The sequence below is a fragment of the Scaptodrosophila lebanonensis genome, unplaced genomic scaffold (assembly GCF_003285725.1).
Source record: "Scaptodrosophila lebanonensis strain 11010-0011.00,11010-0021.00 unplaced genomic scaffold, SlebRS2 tig00000129-arrow-arrow-pilon, whole genome shotgun sequence".
Classification (NCBI taxonomy): domain Eukaryota; kingdom Metazoa; phylum Arthropoda; class Insecta; order Diptera; family Drosophilidae; genus Scaptodrosophila; species Scaptodrosophila lebanonensis.
The window spans coordinates 62,720-80,643 of NW_022060583.1; the positions used below are offsets into that span (position 1 = coordinate 62,720).

Genomic DNA, 17,924 nt, shown 5'->3' on the forward strand with positions numbered 1-17,924 from the left:
ACTTATAATGATTACAGTCCCAGGTTTTAACAAAATATACAAATGATGATCAATTGAAAATATATTTATACAATATAGATATATGTCTAATATAGTCTCTCAGTTTTGTTGTATTGTTCAGTTCAATAATTTAGCCAACTTGTGTGGGAATGTTGCTTAAAGCTTTGGCCGTGCAACTACTTGTATAAAAAGTTGCAAGTGTTTCTGCCCGAGGACATGCTACAATATTCTAATAAAGAGAGGATAAGCTACATGGACCAAGGCGGTGGCAGCACCCAACGTTCAAAACTTTCAACAATCGCATAAGCACACGCACACACATACCCATACACATACATATGCACAATGTGTGTGTGTGTGTGTGTGTGTGTGTGTTTGTGATTGTGTTTGTGTTTGGGTCTCAATATTGAAATCTTACAATATCTTTCAATAAAATATGTAGATGCCCGTCTTCCTTGCTGGGGCCCCCACCTTCTCAAGTCATGCGCTCCATGTCGCCTCCAATGCCTCGATATGCTTTTTTTTAGCAAATTGACAGGATGGCAGGCAACTGAGTTTTACGGCCGACACAAATGCGCAATAGCAGCAGCTGCCAAAACCCCACCGGCCCCACTTTCTCCTGGCAGATACGCTTCGGTCAATGCCAATATTATTAGCCTCTGCCTTCTCGCATTGTGGCAGCCTGTTCGCATTCGCCCCCATGCCCCATGCCCCACGCCCCTCGCCGGCTGCGTTTGTGGGTTGTCGTCTGCTTTGTGACACATTGACGTTTCGCATGGTGCTGGGTTTGGTTTGGTTTGGTTTTGGCTCGGTTCGGTTTCTTTCGGTATGGTCTGGGCTGGTCTGGTCTGGTCTGGGCTGGAGTGGAGTGGTGGCACTAGCGGCGGAGGATTTCATTTAAATTTGCTGTCAACGCAATTACTTACCAAGAAAACGGAGCGCGCTGCAACTACAGCTAGACTTGCCTATAAAAAACTTAAGAATTCACATTAGGGATCGGTTGTAAGCAATCCTCCAAGGAACAATAATACTTAGTCTAGGCTTTCAAGAGACGTTTTCTCAATTGACTCTTTGGCATATGTGTGTTGGAGTTAGAATAGCCACCGAGTTCAAAAAACCGACGTTCTCAAAACGTTTATTTAAGCCATTCTGATACTACGCCACTTTTTAGTTCCTTTAGCTGGGTCAGCAGGTTTCCCAGTTTCCATTTAAAATACTTGTAAATTTTATATTCATTTTAATTTTCTTAAGAGTGTTTCATTACAACTTATATCTAGGACTTACATTATTAGCTCTCTTCGATTACTCCAATTTATTATCATTTTGAATTTCAAAATTAAAATTCCTTAATAGTTTCCTGCTATGCTATTTCAGAAAGAAACCTAGCCATAAAGACTTAGGATTATTCTTAATAACAAAAGCTATGAATAGAATAAAGTAATACAAATGTTTATGAAAATTTATCTTAAGATAACAAAAGTCTTGATTAATGTTCAATACTATTTAAGACTGTTCTTCCATACGCTGTTTTAAATTAATATTTCCAACGCTCTGTGCGTTTCGTTCTCTTGATTCTTGTATTCTTTTAACGCTACCTACAGCACTAGCTGACCAATTTGGAAGAGCATGAAACTCTTAATCTCAGGGAATGGGTGGTCGCCCTACTCTTATGAATTGGTACTCTCTTAGCAGTCAGCCCTGGCTTATCGAATGCTCCCATAAGCATAGGACAATAGTACATTTCCAGACGATCACCACAGAATGTGGATTGATTTATTATAAGTATTATATCTTTTTTTTTTTAATAAGTTGAAAAAACTCGGCTCTGCTATTTGTATAATAATCTTATGAGATACATAGAATGTTTCTCAGTGAATGGGAATGAAAAGGGCACTGGTTTTGACGAGGCTCTACTGTGTATCTTTGTGAGTATTTGTATATGTTAGTATGTATGTATGTGTGTATACTATATAAGCATCAATAATGCTAAGAGAGTGAGAGGAAAGTTGAGCGTAGGTGTTGTCAGTGTCTCGTTGATATGCTGTGTATTGGGATCTCGCACTTAAACTCTGAGCTTTAGGTTTCTGTCGTTCACCAACACTCCCCTGTACCCAGTCCCCAGTTCCAGGTCCCCAGTTCCAATTCCCCAGTCGCCATTCCCCCGCATTCGCTCGCTTAGTAAGGAGTAAGCCAGCGAGTCAGTCAGTCACTCACTTGAGTTGAGCCGAATGAATGTGAATTTATATTGATTCGATTTATTGTTGCGACCAAACAGTTCACTGAGGGCGAGGCGTGCGTTTCTCTCCTCACACATCATCCCCTTCCTCCTCTTCTTCGACTACAGTCCTTCACTGCTTGCGCAGCCAGTAAAGTAGACAGACAACATTTTAAACATTTTTGCATGCAACTTTATGCACAACATGCCAAGTATCTGGCAATAAATAAAAAAAAAACAAAATACAGAACATGTCGGGCCATAAACGACGCCCATGCGAGGGGGCGTATGAAATAATGAAAGGAGGACAAAAAAAATGCCAACGCGCAACAATAAAATTAAGAAATTTTCAATTTATGCGCGAGACACCTGACAACGGCTACGACTCCCATATGTATGTATGTGTGTGTGTGCGTGTCTGTGTATTTACGTACATACTTATATAAGTAATATGTGTGAATGCCACACACAACCCCCCCCCCTCCCCCTTCTCCACCACATTTCCATAACATCTAACCAATACATTTGTGCGTGCATGCTTTCAAAGCCCCTTTGAGCTCGTTAAGCGTTTTTATTACCTTTCCTGCTTAATTATTTTTTGCCAGAATTGTAGACTTCGCTGCGATGGTGAAGGGGGCCCAAGGGTGGGGGGATTTCGGAAAGAGCAATTCCTCGACTCCTCGGCTGTGTATTGTTTTTGGGTGCCTGCTGAGAGGTCATGTCAATAACTTGTATCATGTGCTTCACATCGTCAGAGATCCGCACCAAATTGCTTAAGTCCCCATAATGCCAATGTCAGACAAGTGCCCAAGGGACTTGTACAATTATATTAATAATACACATACTCGTACTCCCTAGCACTCTCCACCTGTGCTGTCTGGCTCTTTATTGAGTATCGGGTTTCGGTTTCAGCTCTCAGTGCTGAAATATTCATTTAGTCATTTGGCAATTTCTGGAAATCTCTCACTGTTTTTTTTTTTACGTGGCTTTTACTTTTTCTCCCAGCCCCCGTGATTTTTAACATTTTATTCTCCCACAAAATCTACGGGTTTTTCATGAAATCAAACCACAACTATTTCATCCCTTTCTGTTTACCTTCGTTTTATATTGTTTTAACTTCATCATCCATCCTCTCTTTCGCCATTTAGATTTCCACTCTTATCTTTGATCTTTCCTCTTCTCTTCATAGGATTTTTATTTTTTGAAAAGGGAATGATTATTTTTGTTGGATATGGATATGCATTAATACTAGCATTTCTAGTGGTAACATATTTATTCATTCTTCCTAGATATATTCTTTCGTATCCATATCAATTTTCCCTCCCCTTTTTCTGTTATTGTGTCTTGCTTCTTTCATATTCTCATGTATCATCTCAAGTTTCGTTCGCCCCTATCTGTAGTTCCTTTTCTGCTTTTCAATTAAAGCTTCATCGGCTTGGCTTTATTTATTTATTTACATTTCATGTCTCCCGTTTTCCCTTGATTTTCCTTTTCTGAGGCTTTTCCCTGTTCATCTGCGCTTGCCTTTCCCCTTATATCCACACACTTTTCTGTACTGGCACATTCTCAAAACTTTGCTCTACATTTCTCTGCCCCCAACAGGATATGGGAATATCGCACCACGCACAACACTGGGTCGCATCGTAACGCTGGCATACGCCTTCTTCGGAATACCACTAACACTTGTATATCTGAGCAGTACAGGCAGCATCTTGGCTCGAGTGGCTCGCGAAGTATTCTCCAAGGCACTCTGCTGCTGTCTCTGCTCCAATTGCGGTTACTGTTGTTACGATGAGAAGCGCATGGCGGAGAAGGAGCGACGGATGAAGCGGAAGCGCCAGCAGGAGGAGCTGCGCAAACAGCAGGCAGTAATGCAGGAGCCGTACTATGTGCGCGACGTCTACCATGCCACTCCCGAGAAGCAGGCAGGTGGCGGCGACATCGGTGGCGGAGCCGGCCCCTCGGCCAACATGCCGCCGCCGCCTGCTCCCACGTCCCTTCCAGCTGACATTGACTCTTTGAGCGCCAGCGAGTCGCGCGGTTCGATGCATGGCTTGAGCATATTGGCCCCCATCCTGCTCTGCTTCTCCATGATGATTATCTACATTGTGTTTGGTGCGGCCGTACTCTATCGGCTAGAGAATTGGCCAATTATCGATGGCATCTACTTCTGTTTCATGAGCCTGTCGACCATAGGGTTCGGAGACATGTTGCCCGGACTGCGAAGGGAATCGAACGCAACCACCTGGTTCTGCTCCGTTTATATAATGTCGGGCATGACCTTGACCGCCATGTGCTTCAATGTCATACACGAGGAGATCGTGCATCGCATTCGCATTGTGGTCGAGTTCAAGAAGACAAATACAGCGGCCAATGGCGTAACTGGAGGCTCCATGATAGACGTGACGCACGAGGACGGGCAGTACTTTGTACCCGCGTCCTGACACTACGAGAAGCGCGGCAATCTGTACCAGCGCAATCCCACCGAAGAGACACTGGTAACAGGTAAGGAGATCCAAGCTATACAGCTCAGTTCAACGAATTAGATCTCTAAATGCATATTCTAATAGCTTATATTAAGAAGCAGACCTTTCTTTTGGCACCACTTTTGGACTGGCTCGGCATTACGAATACTGCACAGACAACTTACACAGATTTTAATATATTTTTTAAAAACCTGTTCCTATTGGAATTAACATACTTCCTTGAACTAATGTTTTTCCCCGAGTCAAGTCCATCGGCAACCAATCCAAAACAGATGTACGACCACTACTAAATTCGTAAGGTCAATACTTGTAGCTCGTAGTTCTTATAAATGGATATGGCAGCCCATCTCCTTCTTTATTTCAAAACTGAAACGAGCATCTCATTGAGCACAGCCCAATGCCTTTATTGTAACTCAAAATTTTAGAATTACCCATGAACTTAGATTCAAAATGAAAACACTTTTTAATGTTAGTTCCGATTAAATTCATCGCGTTCCCACTAAAACGTTCGTGAAAATTCTTAGGTACGACATCAGTAAATAATAAATGTAAAAAGACATTTGCAGGAGAAGCGTTCTAAAACATACTATATAGTATGTTCTTTAAAAATGAACTTATTAAGTTTTTATAAAAGTAGGTTTTGCACTCACAATTTTCGTTTATGGGAGACTAAATGAAGAAACCCAAAGATCATTCATTTGCAGAAAGAAGCAAGCTGGAATACTCTTAAACTGAATGTAAAAGCTATTCTTAATCCTCGTTGAAAATGTCAATTTATTTATAAGTGGAAACGTTCAAGTTTATCTGCCAAATCGCACGTAATCCAAAATTACGCGTTTCCATAGAAATATGACAATTTTATGAATTTATTTCATGAAGCGAAGTTTTTTCGAATCAAATATTTACTGATCTCAGTTCTGGCAGCACTCAGGACAGTCGTGCAGTTAGGACGCCCATCTTTCCCGCCATGCCAAATAAAATCGAACCTATAAGTCAGTCCTTAGCGGTCCATCCCGCATGACTGAAAAAAATGAAAACCAAACGTTTGAAACATTAAGTGCTTTATTCAATCATGCTGTGTCGTGAGTGGGGCTCCAAAAGTATAGAAATATCGCCTTGAGTATATTTTTATTATATTTTTTATCAAAAATTCATAAATTTGAATACAAATTTATTAAATGACTAAATGGAGCTTCTGTTACTAACAACAAAAATTGCTAATTTAAAAAAAAAAGGTCCAAGCTAATCCACTAATCAATTGAAACCCATTTCACCGCGAACCCAAATTCCGACATTTTTTCAGCAGTTTTACAAAATTTTGAAGTTTTCATTGTAACTGGCTTGATAAGCTTTCCATTTAAATGGCTGAAGCAGCCTTTAACATTTTAAATTTCAAATCAAATAGACGAAAAAGCGGCAGCACTGCTCACCGCGTTCAGGTAGCACTTTATTATTTAGTTTGGTAGCACTTTAATTGTTTTCTTTGCAAATGTGCATTTGAATTTCAAATCTAAATATGCATATAAATACTTAAAACTAAACCGAGTAGAGTTGTCATGTTCCCAATAATTGAATATTTTTTGTCCCCATTAGACACGCCCACTTCGCTGGTGCTGGCCGCAACGACAGACAACCCGCCCATGCATCTGCTCAAGGACTATGTGAACCATGAGCTGGTGCCCATACTCACAATGGATCCGAACAGCGCCAGTGCAGTCGGCAATCGTTTATCGCTGGCCGCACCCGCCTATACGCCAACACTAGGCGGCGACTTAACGCCCAACAGTTGCATTGCCCATGGCGGCGACGGCCCCCTAGGATTCTCGACGCTGAGCAGCCCCTTGTTGGAGGGTCTGACGCCGACCACAGCGCAGGCCAAGGGCGTATACACGCTGACTGAGGAAACGGAAATGGAGCTACAAGCCGTACACACTGAGACGCAAGTGGAGCGCGTATAAATGGCGAACCACTCCCTCAGTATCTGTGGAGCAGTATTAGCATTAGATTTTAGTGAAGTCGCATTTAGGTCATAAGTATCGAACTTTTTTTTTTGGGCACGCCTAGCATTCCTAAAATAAAAATCTGAGTCCCCACCCCACTCTAATCCTGAGCCTAGTGCATAAGTCCGAACTATCATTGTATATATAGCAGAGATAAGGATTAAGAGGAAGAAAGAGAGCGTAAATGCAGCAAATCGAAGCGAAAGGAAACGAATTAATAAATTTCCATAGTTCTTAAGCTCGTGCTACACTTAAATAGTCTAATTAGCCACAAAAATGTGTGCTACCAAAAAAAACATTAAAATAAAAAATAAAAAAAAACAATGTTTAAAAAACAATCTAGTCAATGTAGTCAATGAAAACGCCCCCTAACTGTTATATTTAAAGTAAAGGAATATAACGAAAAGAAAAAACAGGAAAACATCAAAACGAATCTGAAGTGCGTAAAAAGTTCTCTGGATTTCGCAAGACAAGGGCTTTGCTGGGTTCAACAAAAACTTCGTAACGTTCGGCGCTTGGGGATCCACCAAGTTGAGAAATGTTAGAATCCTTAGCCTTTGCAATTGAGCGCATTAAAGTATTAAAATTATTGAATGTATTGAAAACCCACATGCGCATTATTATAAATAGTTATGTAACTAAAGCTAAAGGTTTACTAAATTCTTTTTTATGTATTGTATGTAAACCCATTCCTGGTCCCACATGAGCAACCAAAACCACAACAACAATATAATATAAAGTATAAACATTTTATACGTAAATCAAGCTTAGTAAACTTAAATACTATTCTAATAAATATATATATAAATACATATGCATACAATACATATATTCGTACGCTATATATAGGAAATTGTTTTTTTTTTTTTTTTTTTTTTGTAACTGTACAATTAATATTAAAGAGGAAAATTAAAAGCAAATTACATATGCATATTATAAATGAATTTGAATTCATAAATTTAAATAAAAAAGTTCGAACTAAAGAATAAATCCATAAGATGAATTTGTAAATTAAATGCGAATACATGTAGCTAAATATACGCAATTGTATATTTATTTACGAACGGACAAACAGTAAATACATCAATAAAAATTTAAATAAGTAAAAACGTTAAATGCAACCCAACAAAATGTTTTTGAATTGTGCTGCCAGATCAATGTAAGCGCCTGTTTACCAACACTGGTATTCTGTTTGAGCTGTTGCTGTATCACTGAATTGGTATCACTACAAGGTGGCCATTTGCCGCCAAAGTCATGCCACTTTTACAGTTAGAATTAGGTGTCTGTGGTGTGGGTGCATGTGTGTAAAATTTTAAATTGAACCTTTTGTTATATTGCATTGTACTTGTTGGAGAAAATTTATTTTCCGTTTATACATTGCGCGATGGACTGGAATCTCATCATAAGCATTTTATTAAACTGCCTGCATTTAGCGCGCACTGCCATTGATGATGACTGCCCAACGCTGGCCGATGGCGATAGCTTGTCTCAGACTCAATTGCTGGATCGCCTGACCCATGGTTGTCGATATGACCGTTTGGAGCGTCCAATTACCTATTCAGTTTCTGGCACCCGCCTGCCTGTCGATGTCTACATGCGCGCCTATATATACTTTATGCAGAACCTGGAAGCACACGATCTTCAATTCAAGATTTACGCACTGCTCCAACTACGCTATCTCGATCCGCGACTGACGTTCCGGAATGTATCGCCTAAACGGCAGCAACCTATATTGGGTGAGCAACAGTTGCGCGACTCACTCTGGATGCCTCACATATTTTTGGCTAATGAGCGTGACTCCAGCATTTTAGGTGCGTATGTTGTGCAATGAGGGGAATCTACAAAAATATTTAAAACCGCATCATTTATAGGCACTACTGAAAAGGATATACTGACCTCCATATCCCCGGATGGCACAGTGATTGTTTCCAGCCGTATTAAGGCTACTCTTTATTGCTGGCTAAATCTCAAGAAGTTCCCCTTCGACGAGCAATATTGCGCCACACAACTGGAGAGCTGGATGTATAATACATCCGAAATGGTTCTGCATTGGGAGCAGAAACGTCCCATTACCTATGATCCGGCACTGCACTTGACCGAGTTTCTAGTACAGCATTCCTGGTCTAATGAGACGACAATTAATGCCGATCTTAGCGATTTGCGACATGGCGCCTTTGCTGGCAATTACAGTTCGCTCAGCTTTACGGTTCATTTGACACGCGTAGTTGGCTTCTATTTAATGGATTACTTTCTGCCCTCCATGCTAATTGTGGCCATATCGTGGGTGTCGTTTTGGTTGCAGGCCGATCAGGCACCGCCACGCATTACACTTGGCACTAGCACTATGTTAACCTTCATAACACTCGCATCGGCTCAGGGCAAAACGCTGCCGAAAGTCAGCTACATTAAGGTGTCCGAAGTCTGGTTTCTGGGCTGTACCATCTTCATCTTTGGCAGCTTGGTGGAGTTTGCGTTTGTGAACAGTATTTGGCGGCGCAAACACAACGTGCCCGTTAAAAAGTTGAACAGCAAACACATTCTAAAGTCGACTTTATCACCGAAATTGTCGCGTCGTCGCAGCCACGCCCGTTCGCGTTCCTTTTCCGGCACAGGCCGTCAAGCAGACACAAGCTCCTTGAGTAGTAATGCACCATTCAACAATTACCTCACAGTGAATCTGCCCATTACGACCATAACGGAGGGCCAAGTTTTGGGCCATTCTGTACGCAAGTCAAGTTTACAAGCACTAAGCGCATCCAATCGCAAAATGGACGTGACTTTTGTGGAGAGTGCCTTCAATGAAGCAGCTGTGCCAGCCATTGAGCTAAGCACGGCATCCGGCTCAATCGGTCCTGTACCCAATAATAACAACAATAAGTGTGAGGAGTTCAGCCATGAAGATGAAATTGATCAGATCGGCTGGACTACTCTTACTCCGCAGGAGATTGCTATGTGGATCGATTGCAGAGCGCGCATTGTATTCCCACTGTCCTTTTTGGTTTTTAATATATTTTTCTGGACTTTTGTATATTGTATTTAGTCTGGTCGCCACTTTATCTGCACTTTTAAGAATGTTGTGAATTTAAAATTTTATTTAGTGTCTATTTGTGTAATTTAAATGATTGTAAACAATTTTTATTGTAAAAATTAAGCTGCACTTTTAAAAATGGAGTGATTTTTGCGAAATTAAATGTTCATAAGTTCAATGTATACCCTTTATATAATTGAATTGTAAAGTGAATAAATATTTTAGTTAAAACAATGTTTTTCAGTTGAATTTCAAAACGCCCGCCGTCTCACCTTCGTTCTGCCAGTGCTGTAAAGTTCTAGAATAACAGTTGCGCTCTATGCACTTGACATACCGAGCAAAACATGTTGTGAAAACGAGATAGCACATTCATTACAAACCGTTCGTTAGAAGAGCACAGCTCCTTAGTTTTCGACGAGTGACTGGCAGCGAGTAGCTCATATTCACTTTTTCCACTTGCACACACACAAACATGCAAACAAAACATCAGCGACGACTCGTGAGTAAATGAAAAAAATAAAAGCAGGAGACCGACGACCAAGTTGTGTGCAGTTTTTTTTTTCACCTACACAAAAAACAAAAAAGAAATTAAGAAACAAAAACAAACGACTCACACAAGTGCAAACATAAACAACGGTAACTGAGGTAGAACCAACAACAACGACCACTGTTGCAATGTTATACGGATGTGAGAAACCCTGCTTGAGCGTGTGTGTTTAATCGGTCGGTCAAATATAAATATTTAAAGTAAATGTGATTTGTTTTATCAAATCACTATTTAACTGCTCGTTCTTATAATCACTAAGCAAAAGTAAAATAAATTAACAAAGAGGACTACAAATTGTCCCAATCGTACTATTGTTTTCGTTGTATGCGAAGACGCTGCGCGAGTGTTTAGTTAATTTTGTATATTTTTGTATGCATGTATGTACATACATATGTACGTGTGCATGTACATACGTATATATTTTTATTAATAAACGTAAAGGACAGTTGTGCGTGTAAATAACTGTAACCGGTGAAAAGCGCGAACAAGAACATAACATAGCTAGGTACTTGTCTTTCCTTTCAATGTTTTGGCTTATCCATAACATCGCCGTCGACGTCGATTGCAGTCAACAAGAACAAGAGCAGCGGAAGCAGTTACAACAACAACAAGGGCACTGCGCACGTTGTCCTGCAAACGTCGCCAATCTGGAGCAGGAGCAGCGTCATGGACACAATCTGTAGGCTGTGCTTTCAGACAGCAACGGTGAGTTAATAATTGTAGCACCCGATTAGCATGAAATGCGCGCCGCCCGCAAAGCGCATCAGCGAGTAGCTGTTGTTGTTGTCGTTGGAGCGCGTAACGCAACAAGCGAGTGAAAAACGAAAGAAAATTCGTGTGTATTTTGTTATTTCTATTGATTTTTGTCTGTGTGTGTGTCAGCGTGTGTGTGCATCGTTTAGGTGGGTGGGAGAGGTGGGTTTGACCATCGCCAGCCTTTGCGTTCCATTCTAAGCGGGAGCAACAACAATTGAATTTGTGATTTTCCTTGCGATGTCGCCGGCTGCTGTAGCTATTGGGTGGGGGTTGAAAAGCGCGCGCATATCAAGCACCTTTCCCCTCCTTTCAAAAGCCCAACTCAATTCCTACATAAACATCATATGTATGTATATGTGTGTATATACGTGTATGTATAAACTTATGTACGTACATATCTATATACAATTGATTGTATCTGTATGTATGTATCCCTGACTATTGGATGTCGTTTTGCTTTTGTCTTTTTTTTTTTGCTTCTGTCCGCTAACATTTATTTTTAGCCAACTCAGCCAGCCAGCCAAGTTGTTCAAGCCGCCAACTTGAAAAATATTATTTTTACATTTCGTTTGTTTTCTGTCGTTTGCTTTTCACTTTGACTCCTTTTCAATGCGCTCGTACAATGAATTCAACAAACAAAAAAAAAAATGAAAAAATAATAATAAAATACATGAGAGACAAAAAAAAAATATCACAACTGCTTGTGAAAACAAAATGACAAGAATTGCGCCAAAGCGGCAGCAGAGCACGCTGCACAGGTGCGTAGCTTACAAAATTTCCAGGGGGGGTATTGTGACTTAAATAATAAGTAAATAAGCCTCTATGTTTTTAAAAATATAATTTGCGATTAATTTTATAAGGCTCCAATTGTATATAGCTAAAAAAAAACACACTAAACAAATACAAAAGCTAAAGTCTCGTGAAATACTGTGAAAAAAGCTTTACAAAAATTAACTTACACTCTCGCTCCTACAGTCCCTAAGAGCGGACGGACAGACAAAACTTAATTGACTCGCCTCATCATGCAATTCCTCGATTTTGTAAACTCCATAAAACATAGCATTGTGCTGAGGAAAATTATATTCCAATAAAAGGCATTATATTTCATGAGGAGCTTCGGTAGACTGCTGTTATTGAAAGCCTTAACAACGAAAAAGTGCAGGCACAAAAGGCTTTCATTTATTATTTTTGTGTAAGCCCCTTGCAAATAGTGATCGACTGCGTCACTGTGCCTTGGCAGCCAAAACAAAACAAAAACTGAAAAAATAACAACGCTGTTGAAAATACGAAAAAGAAAAAAACATGAAATGAAAACAACAACAAGCTGCGCTAGCTGTGAGTGGCCGTAGCTTAGTTGTTTTTGTTGCTGCCATCTCATTTCTGCGGTGGGGAGGGAGTTGAAATTGTAACTGTATGCGTTGATGGCAAACGCTCCTTGTGTATTTTCTTCTTCTTTTTGTAGTTACTTTTCGAAGCTTATTACGTTCGATTTTGTTATTATATTTTTTACAACTTCTTGCCGAGCTTGAAGCATTTAGTTTAACTTTATTAACGTATATACATACATATGTATCCACTACCTATTCACAAAACTATTTTTTCTCAATTACAGTTATTCCAAGTGCCGGGCTACAGCATACCAACGTGTGTTCGCTGCTCCGAGCAGTTGACAAACAATTCAAATTTCCATCAAACGATTCGTGCAGACGGCAGCACCAGCAGCGGCGCCGGTAGCGGTAGTGCAACCGCTGCGGTGACAGCGGCAGCCGTTGCGGCGGCCGCAGCCTCAGCGACGTCAGCCAACAGTAACGCAGTGGCTCAGCTGACTAACGGAAACGCAGCCGCCGTGCTGCAACTGCAACAGCAACAACAACTGCAATCATCAAGCTCTTCCGAGAATCTACAATCGCAGGACGATTCTGAAGATGTAAGTAAACTGTAATTTATGGCACTCTCTATTGTAGAATTCTTATTGGCTCAAATTGAAGTAAGAATATAAATACGTAGATTCATATGTATGTATGTACATACATATGTACATCGTATGCAAAATGTAAATAGATATGGCAAATATTTAATCATGTGCATACATAGATATGTATCTACACTAAGCATTGTAGAAAGTAAGCTAACGGCACAGTTCTTCGTAGTTCATAACTAGGTACATATGTACATATGTATTATGTACGTCTGTATCTGTGTATGCACATCCTCCCATTCACATACTGCCTGTTTGTTTTCGTTTCTTTTTCTTGCGTCGACTGTGCTGCCTAGGCTCACGTTCCTTTTGCTGCTTCTTATTGCACTTTTATGTATGTATGTATGTATGTATGTACATATGTACATATATAGTATATATTTACATCTACATATCTACATATGTATGTATATATGGTAGTGTTGGCCATTTGTTGTTGTTTTTATGTACATATATATGTACATATGTGTTTACTCGTACTGCTATGTATGTATGTATGTATGTGTTGTTGTGTGTATATTCGTGCTGCTGCTCAATATTATTACTGTTCCTTTTTTGCTTATTCTCTCATTCTTATAACTTTCTCACATGCTGCCTGCGAATTCCCAACAACAAGAATAATAATAATAAAAATAACAAGAACCATGCGCAATACCCTGCACCTTTGTATCATTTGTTCACACATACGCCCGTATATTCATACATACATACCTACATAGAAGTGTATACATAGATGTTTGTGTGCTTAAATCCCAGCCTTCAGCCATCGTCCACACCTTCCAATCAACAGAAGCGTCAGCAGAACATTTTTAAGACATACAAAAGCAATTTCAGAAACTCCTTCCAACTGCACTCGCAAAAGACAAGATGACAGTATGTACATTCATACATACATTCGTATATAGTAATATTAACAGTTACAGGGTACATTAATAGTGCACCTGTTTATGGGCAACCCAAACTGGCGCTATTGCGATCGTACCTTAATCGTGTCTTAAATTTATAATGGGTGGCAACTCTTCTAGCTAGTCCTGTTGCAAGGGCATTTAAGATTCGACATGCCCCATGCTTGTTGCTTATTTTCCCTATTTTTCATTAATATCTGCGCCGCTTTTGCGTCGGTTGGCTTTGCTTTCTGTTTTATTTTATTTTTATTTTTTTTTCTTTTTATTATTTTTTCTTTTTTCCGTTCTGTGTTCTCTTTACGACGCCAACGACGACGACTGCGACGTCACCGTCAGCGCCAACAAACGAACGAATTGCTGTAAAAGCATGAAAAAAATTCATTTTCAGTTGGCGCTCGCCTTGGTGTGTGTGTATTTAAAAATCAAGCGCAAGAAAGTGCATAAACTTCAAGTTTAATAAATAAACAACATTTGCAAAATACCATAAAATTGGTATTTCTACACTTACGTCAAATTGTGCCGAATAATTTGCAACAATTTTGGCCATCAGCTTGTTGAGTGCGAGCGTGAGTAGAACTAACAGGCCTATAGTATGTAAATGTGTGTGTTTTGTGTGTTGAATATACATACATATGTACATATGTATGTACATATGTAGGTATGTATGTATGTATGTATGTATGTAGATGCGCTATGAAAGTGAGTTTGTGTGGGTGTGCGCCGCTGTTGTTGTGTATTTCTTGTCACTGGCATGGATAACAACAACATCACTTGTTTTGCTTCCCCCTAAAATTGCCTGTTTCCCTTGATTCATTGTTCGAGCTTATTCTTTCTTGCAGGTGGATTTGATATTCAACGAGGAGGGCTCTTGCCCGCTGTGCAACAAGACCTTCTCGCGCAAATCCTCGCTCATGACGCACATACGCAATCACTCGGCTGAACGCAAGTTCGTATGCACCTATTGCCACAAAGGTGAGTTGCAAGTCTCGCTGAGAAGTACCCTTAACCAAATATATGGATTTGGAATTCCTTTTCAACAACAAATTGGATTATTTTGAAATCCGCAACTGATAACAGTTCTTAGGCCTCATTCAGCACAAATAGAATGCTAGTTTTGAAACAAGCTAAAATTTCTGCTTTGAAAATATCTCAGATTTAAAAGTCAAATTGCGACAATGTTGAATCTTCTTTTTTGAGGAAAACCCCTTAATCTTAATTTTAAATATATGCATACATGTGTATGTATGTATGTGATATTGGTGTTAATAGTTTTCAAAGTAACATTTTGAAATGTTGTGAAACTCGAGAAAACAGATATTTAGATTTTATTCAAATACAAGAGTAAGTACGTTGCTGAATATACAGTTAATAATACGATTAAACAATAAACTATTTGATTGCATTCAACTCAAAATTAATGATAACAAACATTTTTGAATGGCTACTAGGAATGAATGACTGCTATGACTTCGTTTGATCGGAAATAAATAAACTGAGATTGTGATATTTTCTTAATGTATATATAGTCCATATTATTATTTGGCTAAACTAATACTCAATGTTCTTTCAGGCTTCACACAGGCCGCCAATTTGCGCAACCATGAGCGCATACACACAAATGATCGACCATATCAGTGCGTCGACTGTGGCAAGACTTTCACACAGGTATGCTCGTATAGGGGGGCTCCTTAATTCGTTCTTATTGTAATTATTTATTATTGGTATTCCTTGTAGATCACAAATCTGAATAATCATCGTCGTCTTCATACTGGCGAACGTCCGTTTGTGTGCAATGAGCCCGAATGTGGACGCAGCTTTGCACAAGTAAGTTTCCAAAAAAAGGCGCTAATTTAAGTTTGAGTTAAAATTTAAAGTACCTTCTCTAATATTCTCCTTCGTTTTACAGGTTACCAATTTAAACAATCACATGAAGTCACACCACAAGGTACAGCAATATTGCTGCAATGTCTGCTCCAAGAAGTTCACACAGGTAACCTCCCTAAATCAGCACCTGCAAGCCCATGCCGGAGTCACTGGCTACTATTGCCCGCGGTGCCCCGAGAAGAATTTCAAGCTGCAATCGCAACTGCATACGCACATGAAGACGCATGGGTTGGCCTTTCCATACGAGTGTGACAAGTGTGATGAGAAGTTTTTGCAGCAATCACATCTCGACCAGCATCTAAAAATGCACGATGAGTTCAAGTACAAGTGCGACATTTGCCCCAGTTCATTCAACCAGGAGACGTTGCTGAAGAAGCATGTGCAACGGCATGTCGAAGGTCGCTATCTCAGCTGTCCTGTGGCCAACTGTGGTGAATCTTTTGCAGTTCGGCAACACCTCTCCAAGCATCTGCTCACCAACCACTCGCACCACGAGCTGCCGCCTCCGAAGCGTTCAAAGAAAGCCATCTCGCTTCAATCGCCGCAACAGCCGCTGGCCATGATAGGCCAACCGCTATCATTGCAACATACGACGGGGCAGCGTACGTATTTTTTTTCTAAACTGTTCAATCTTTTTAAAAATATGTGTGGAAAAAGTAGATGTTGAATAGTTGTTTTTTAATTTATTTTTTTTCGTAATCAAATATTTTCATAATTCAGATTAATTCGCTCAATGAAAGATGCCAGATTATATAGAATTATTTAAAATTATAATATAAAAATTAAAATATTCTATATATTTAAGAATATATTTTAATTGATGATCATTATGGTTTGTTTTCTTTCTCTTTCTACAGGTGGACGTCCGCCTAAAAATAAGAAAGCCGCTTTGGCAGCCACCACAACCATCAAGATTGAGATCAATGAGCCTCTTCATAATCAACATGTCATCAGCAATGCCAGCGGCTTGTCCATACAGCAACAGATCAACCAGCACATGCAGCAACAGCAGCAGTTGCAGCAGCAACAACAACAGCAACAACATTTGCTACCCATGGGCCAGGCGGTGAAGGCGCGCTTCATACCCACCAAATAGGACCTCTCCACGTTGAGCGTTTAGCCGACTTTTATCTCTCTGTACTCCTTTGTTCGAGCAGTCTAGTTAGATTTTTAATACCAACAGATCTTAAATTTATTACAACAATGCCAACAAACAACAATTAAAAGTTCATATTCCTAAACTGTTATCACGAGAGTCCGGATTGTATGCAAATGAGAGCATATGTTCAATCTTTACTTTATTTATTAGAAACATGGTGGTATAATAAATAAATCACAGTGCAGGCACGAGAACTTAAACTAACAAAGACTCACAATTTTTGACAGTGAAGTACCATTTTGTTCAGGAAGATCATGTCTGAGACATCTGATGAAGTCAATGTAACCATTTATTTTTCAAATCTCACAAACCTTACCCTAAAGAGTACGAATTTTAATAATTACTTGCTGGCTTTGTTTATATTTATTCTCATCAAAAATATGCAACTTTTTAATTGTGTATTCATTAAGTAAGGACAGAAATTAGAAGCATGAAATCCGGACTCTATCAATGAATTTATACAGGCCATGGATAGCTCCGAATTTATTTATTTTTTATGTAAGAACACAGCTTGATATTTTTTTTGGGGTATCTCAACCAGTATGGAATGCTATTAGCAAAATCAAGTTCTATAATTTATCTGTTTAAAAACTTAAAAACGAATAGAAGACTATAAGAAAACAGAACAAAGTCTGTAAGAAGTACGACTTAAAAAGAAATCTCGATACCTTGGAGAAAAGTAAACCCGAGGCTTTTTCAAGCAAAAAAGAATCTTGCATTTAGACAACAACTTGAGTTGAAACATCAGATAGTGTCCCTTAAGATGAAACTGAATATTAACTATAATAATGATTTTTATTCATACTTTTAAAACTGTTCGAGCTCCATTGCCTGTGTTAATTCATATTGCGACTGTTTTTCCCCAACTAATCAACAACATATATATTATTTTATGATGCGCCGTAGCAGGGGACATTCCACTATGGGCCGCGCTGTAGAAGCATCGTTTGAAACATGGAACCTTGT

At 39.5% G+C, this 17,924-nt stretch overlaps 3 protein-coding genes across 4 annotated transcripts in view; all 3 read left to right on the plus strand.

Moving 5' to 3' along the window:
• The window catches only part of LOC115628935, a 30,485-nt gene extending 23,826 nt beyond the window's left edge, over positions 1-6,659 (plus strand). Inside the window, exons 4-5 of the mRNA XM_030525207.1 lie at positions 3,818-4,631; positions 6,293-6,659. Of these exons, the coding sequence (XP_030381067.1) occupies positions 3,818-4,631; positions 6,293-6,659 (1,181 nt within the window). The remainder of the gene's footprint in view (positions 1-3,817; positions 4,632-6,292) is intronic.
• A 1,328-nt stretch (positions 6,660-7,987) lies between these two features.
• On the plus strand, positions 7,988-9,874 carry LOC115628860 (glycine receptor subunit alpha-4). Its single transcript, XM_030525111.1, has 2 exons — positions 7,988-8,512; positions 8,573-9,874. Exons 1-2 carry the CDS (start codon positions 8,086-8,088, stop codon positions 9,739-9,741), a joined length of 1,596 nt encoding a protein of 531 aa, XP_030380971.1. The 5' UTR covers positions 7,988-8,085; the 3' UTR covers positions 9,742-9,874.
• Positions 9,875-10,306: 432 nt separating this feature from the next.
• Positions 10,307-17,046, plus strand: LOC115628815 (gastrula zinc finger protein XlCGF8.2DB). Of its 2 annotated transcripts, XM_030525040.1 has the most exons (7): positions 10,307-10,981; positions 12,645-12,959; positions 14,755-14,887; positions 15,486-15,580; positions 15,650-15,739; positions 15,822-16,401; positions 16,657-17,046. In XM_030525040.1, exons 1-7 carry the CDS (start codon positions 10,943-10,945, stop codon positions 16,893-16,895), a joined length of 1,491 nt encoding a protein of 496 aa, XP_030380900.1. In that variant the 5' UTR covers positions 10,307-10,942; the 3' UTR covers positions 16,896-17,046. The 2 variants fall into 2 exon arrangements, with proteins under 2 accessions (XP_030380900.1, XP_030380901.1); XM_030525041.1 differs by lacking the exons at positions 10,307-10,981; positions 12,645-12,959 and adding an exon at positions 14,373-14,481.
• Positions 17,047-17,924: the final 878 nt, after the last annotated feature.

Excerpts from the sequence above, each read along its gene's own strand:
- LOC115628860 (XM_030525111.1), top strand. The coding sequence starts at position 8,086 with ATGGACTGGAATCTCATCATAAGCATTTTATTAAACTGCCTGCATTTA. Across the intron at positions 8,513-8,572 it reads GCGTGACTCCAGCATTTTAG|GCACTACTGAAAAGGATATA; the intron begins GTGCGTATGTTG and ends CATCATTTATAG.
- LOC115628815 (XM_030525040.1), top strand. The coding sequence starts at position 10,943 with ATGGACACAATCTGTAGGCTGTGCTTTCAGACAGCAACG. Across the intron at positions 15,740-15,821 it reads GTGGACGCAGCTTTGCACAA|GTTACCAATTTAAACAATCA; the intron begins GTAAGTTTCCAA and ends TTCGTTTTACAG. Across the intron at positions 16,402-16,656 it reads GCAACATACGACGGGGCAGC|GTGGACGTCCGCCTAAAAAT; the intron begins GTACGTATTTTT and ends CTCTTTCTACAG.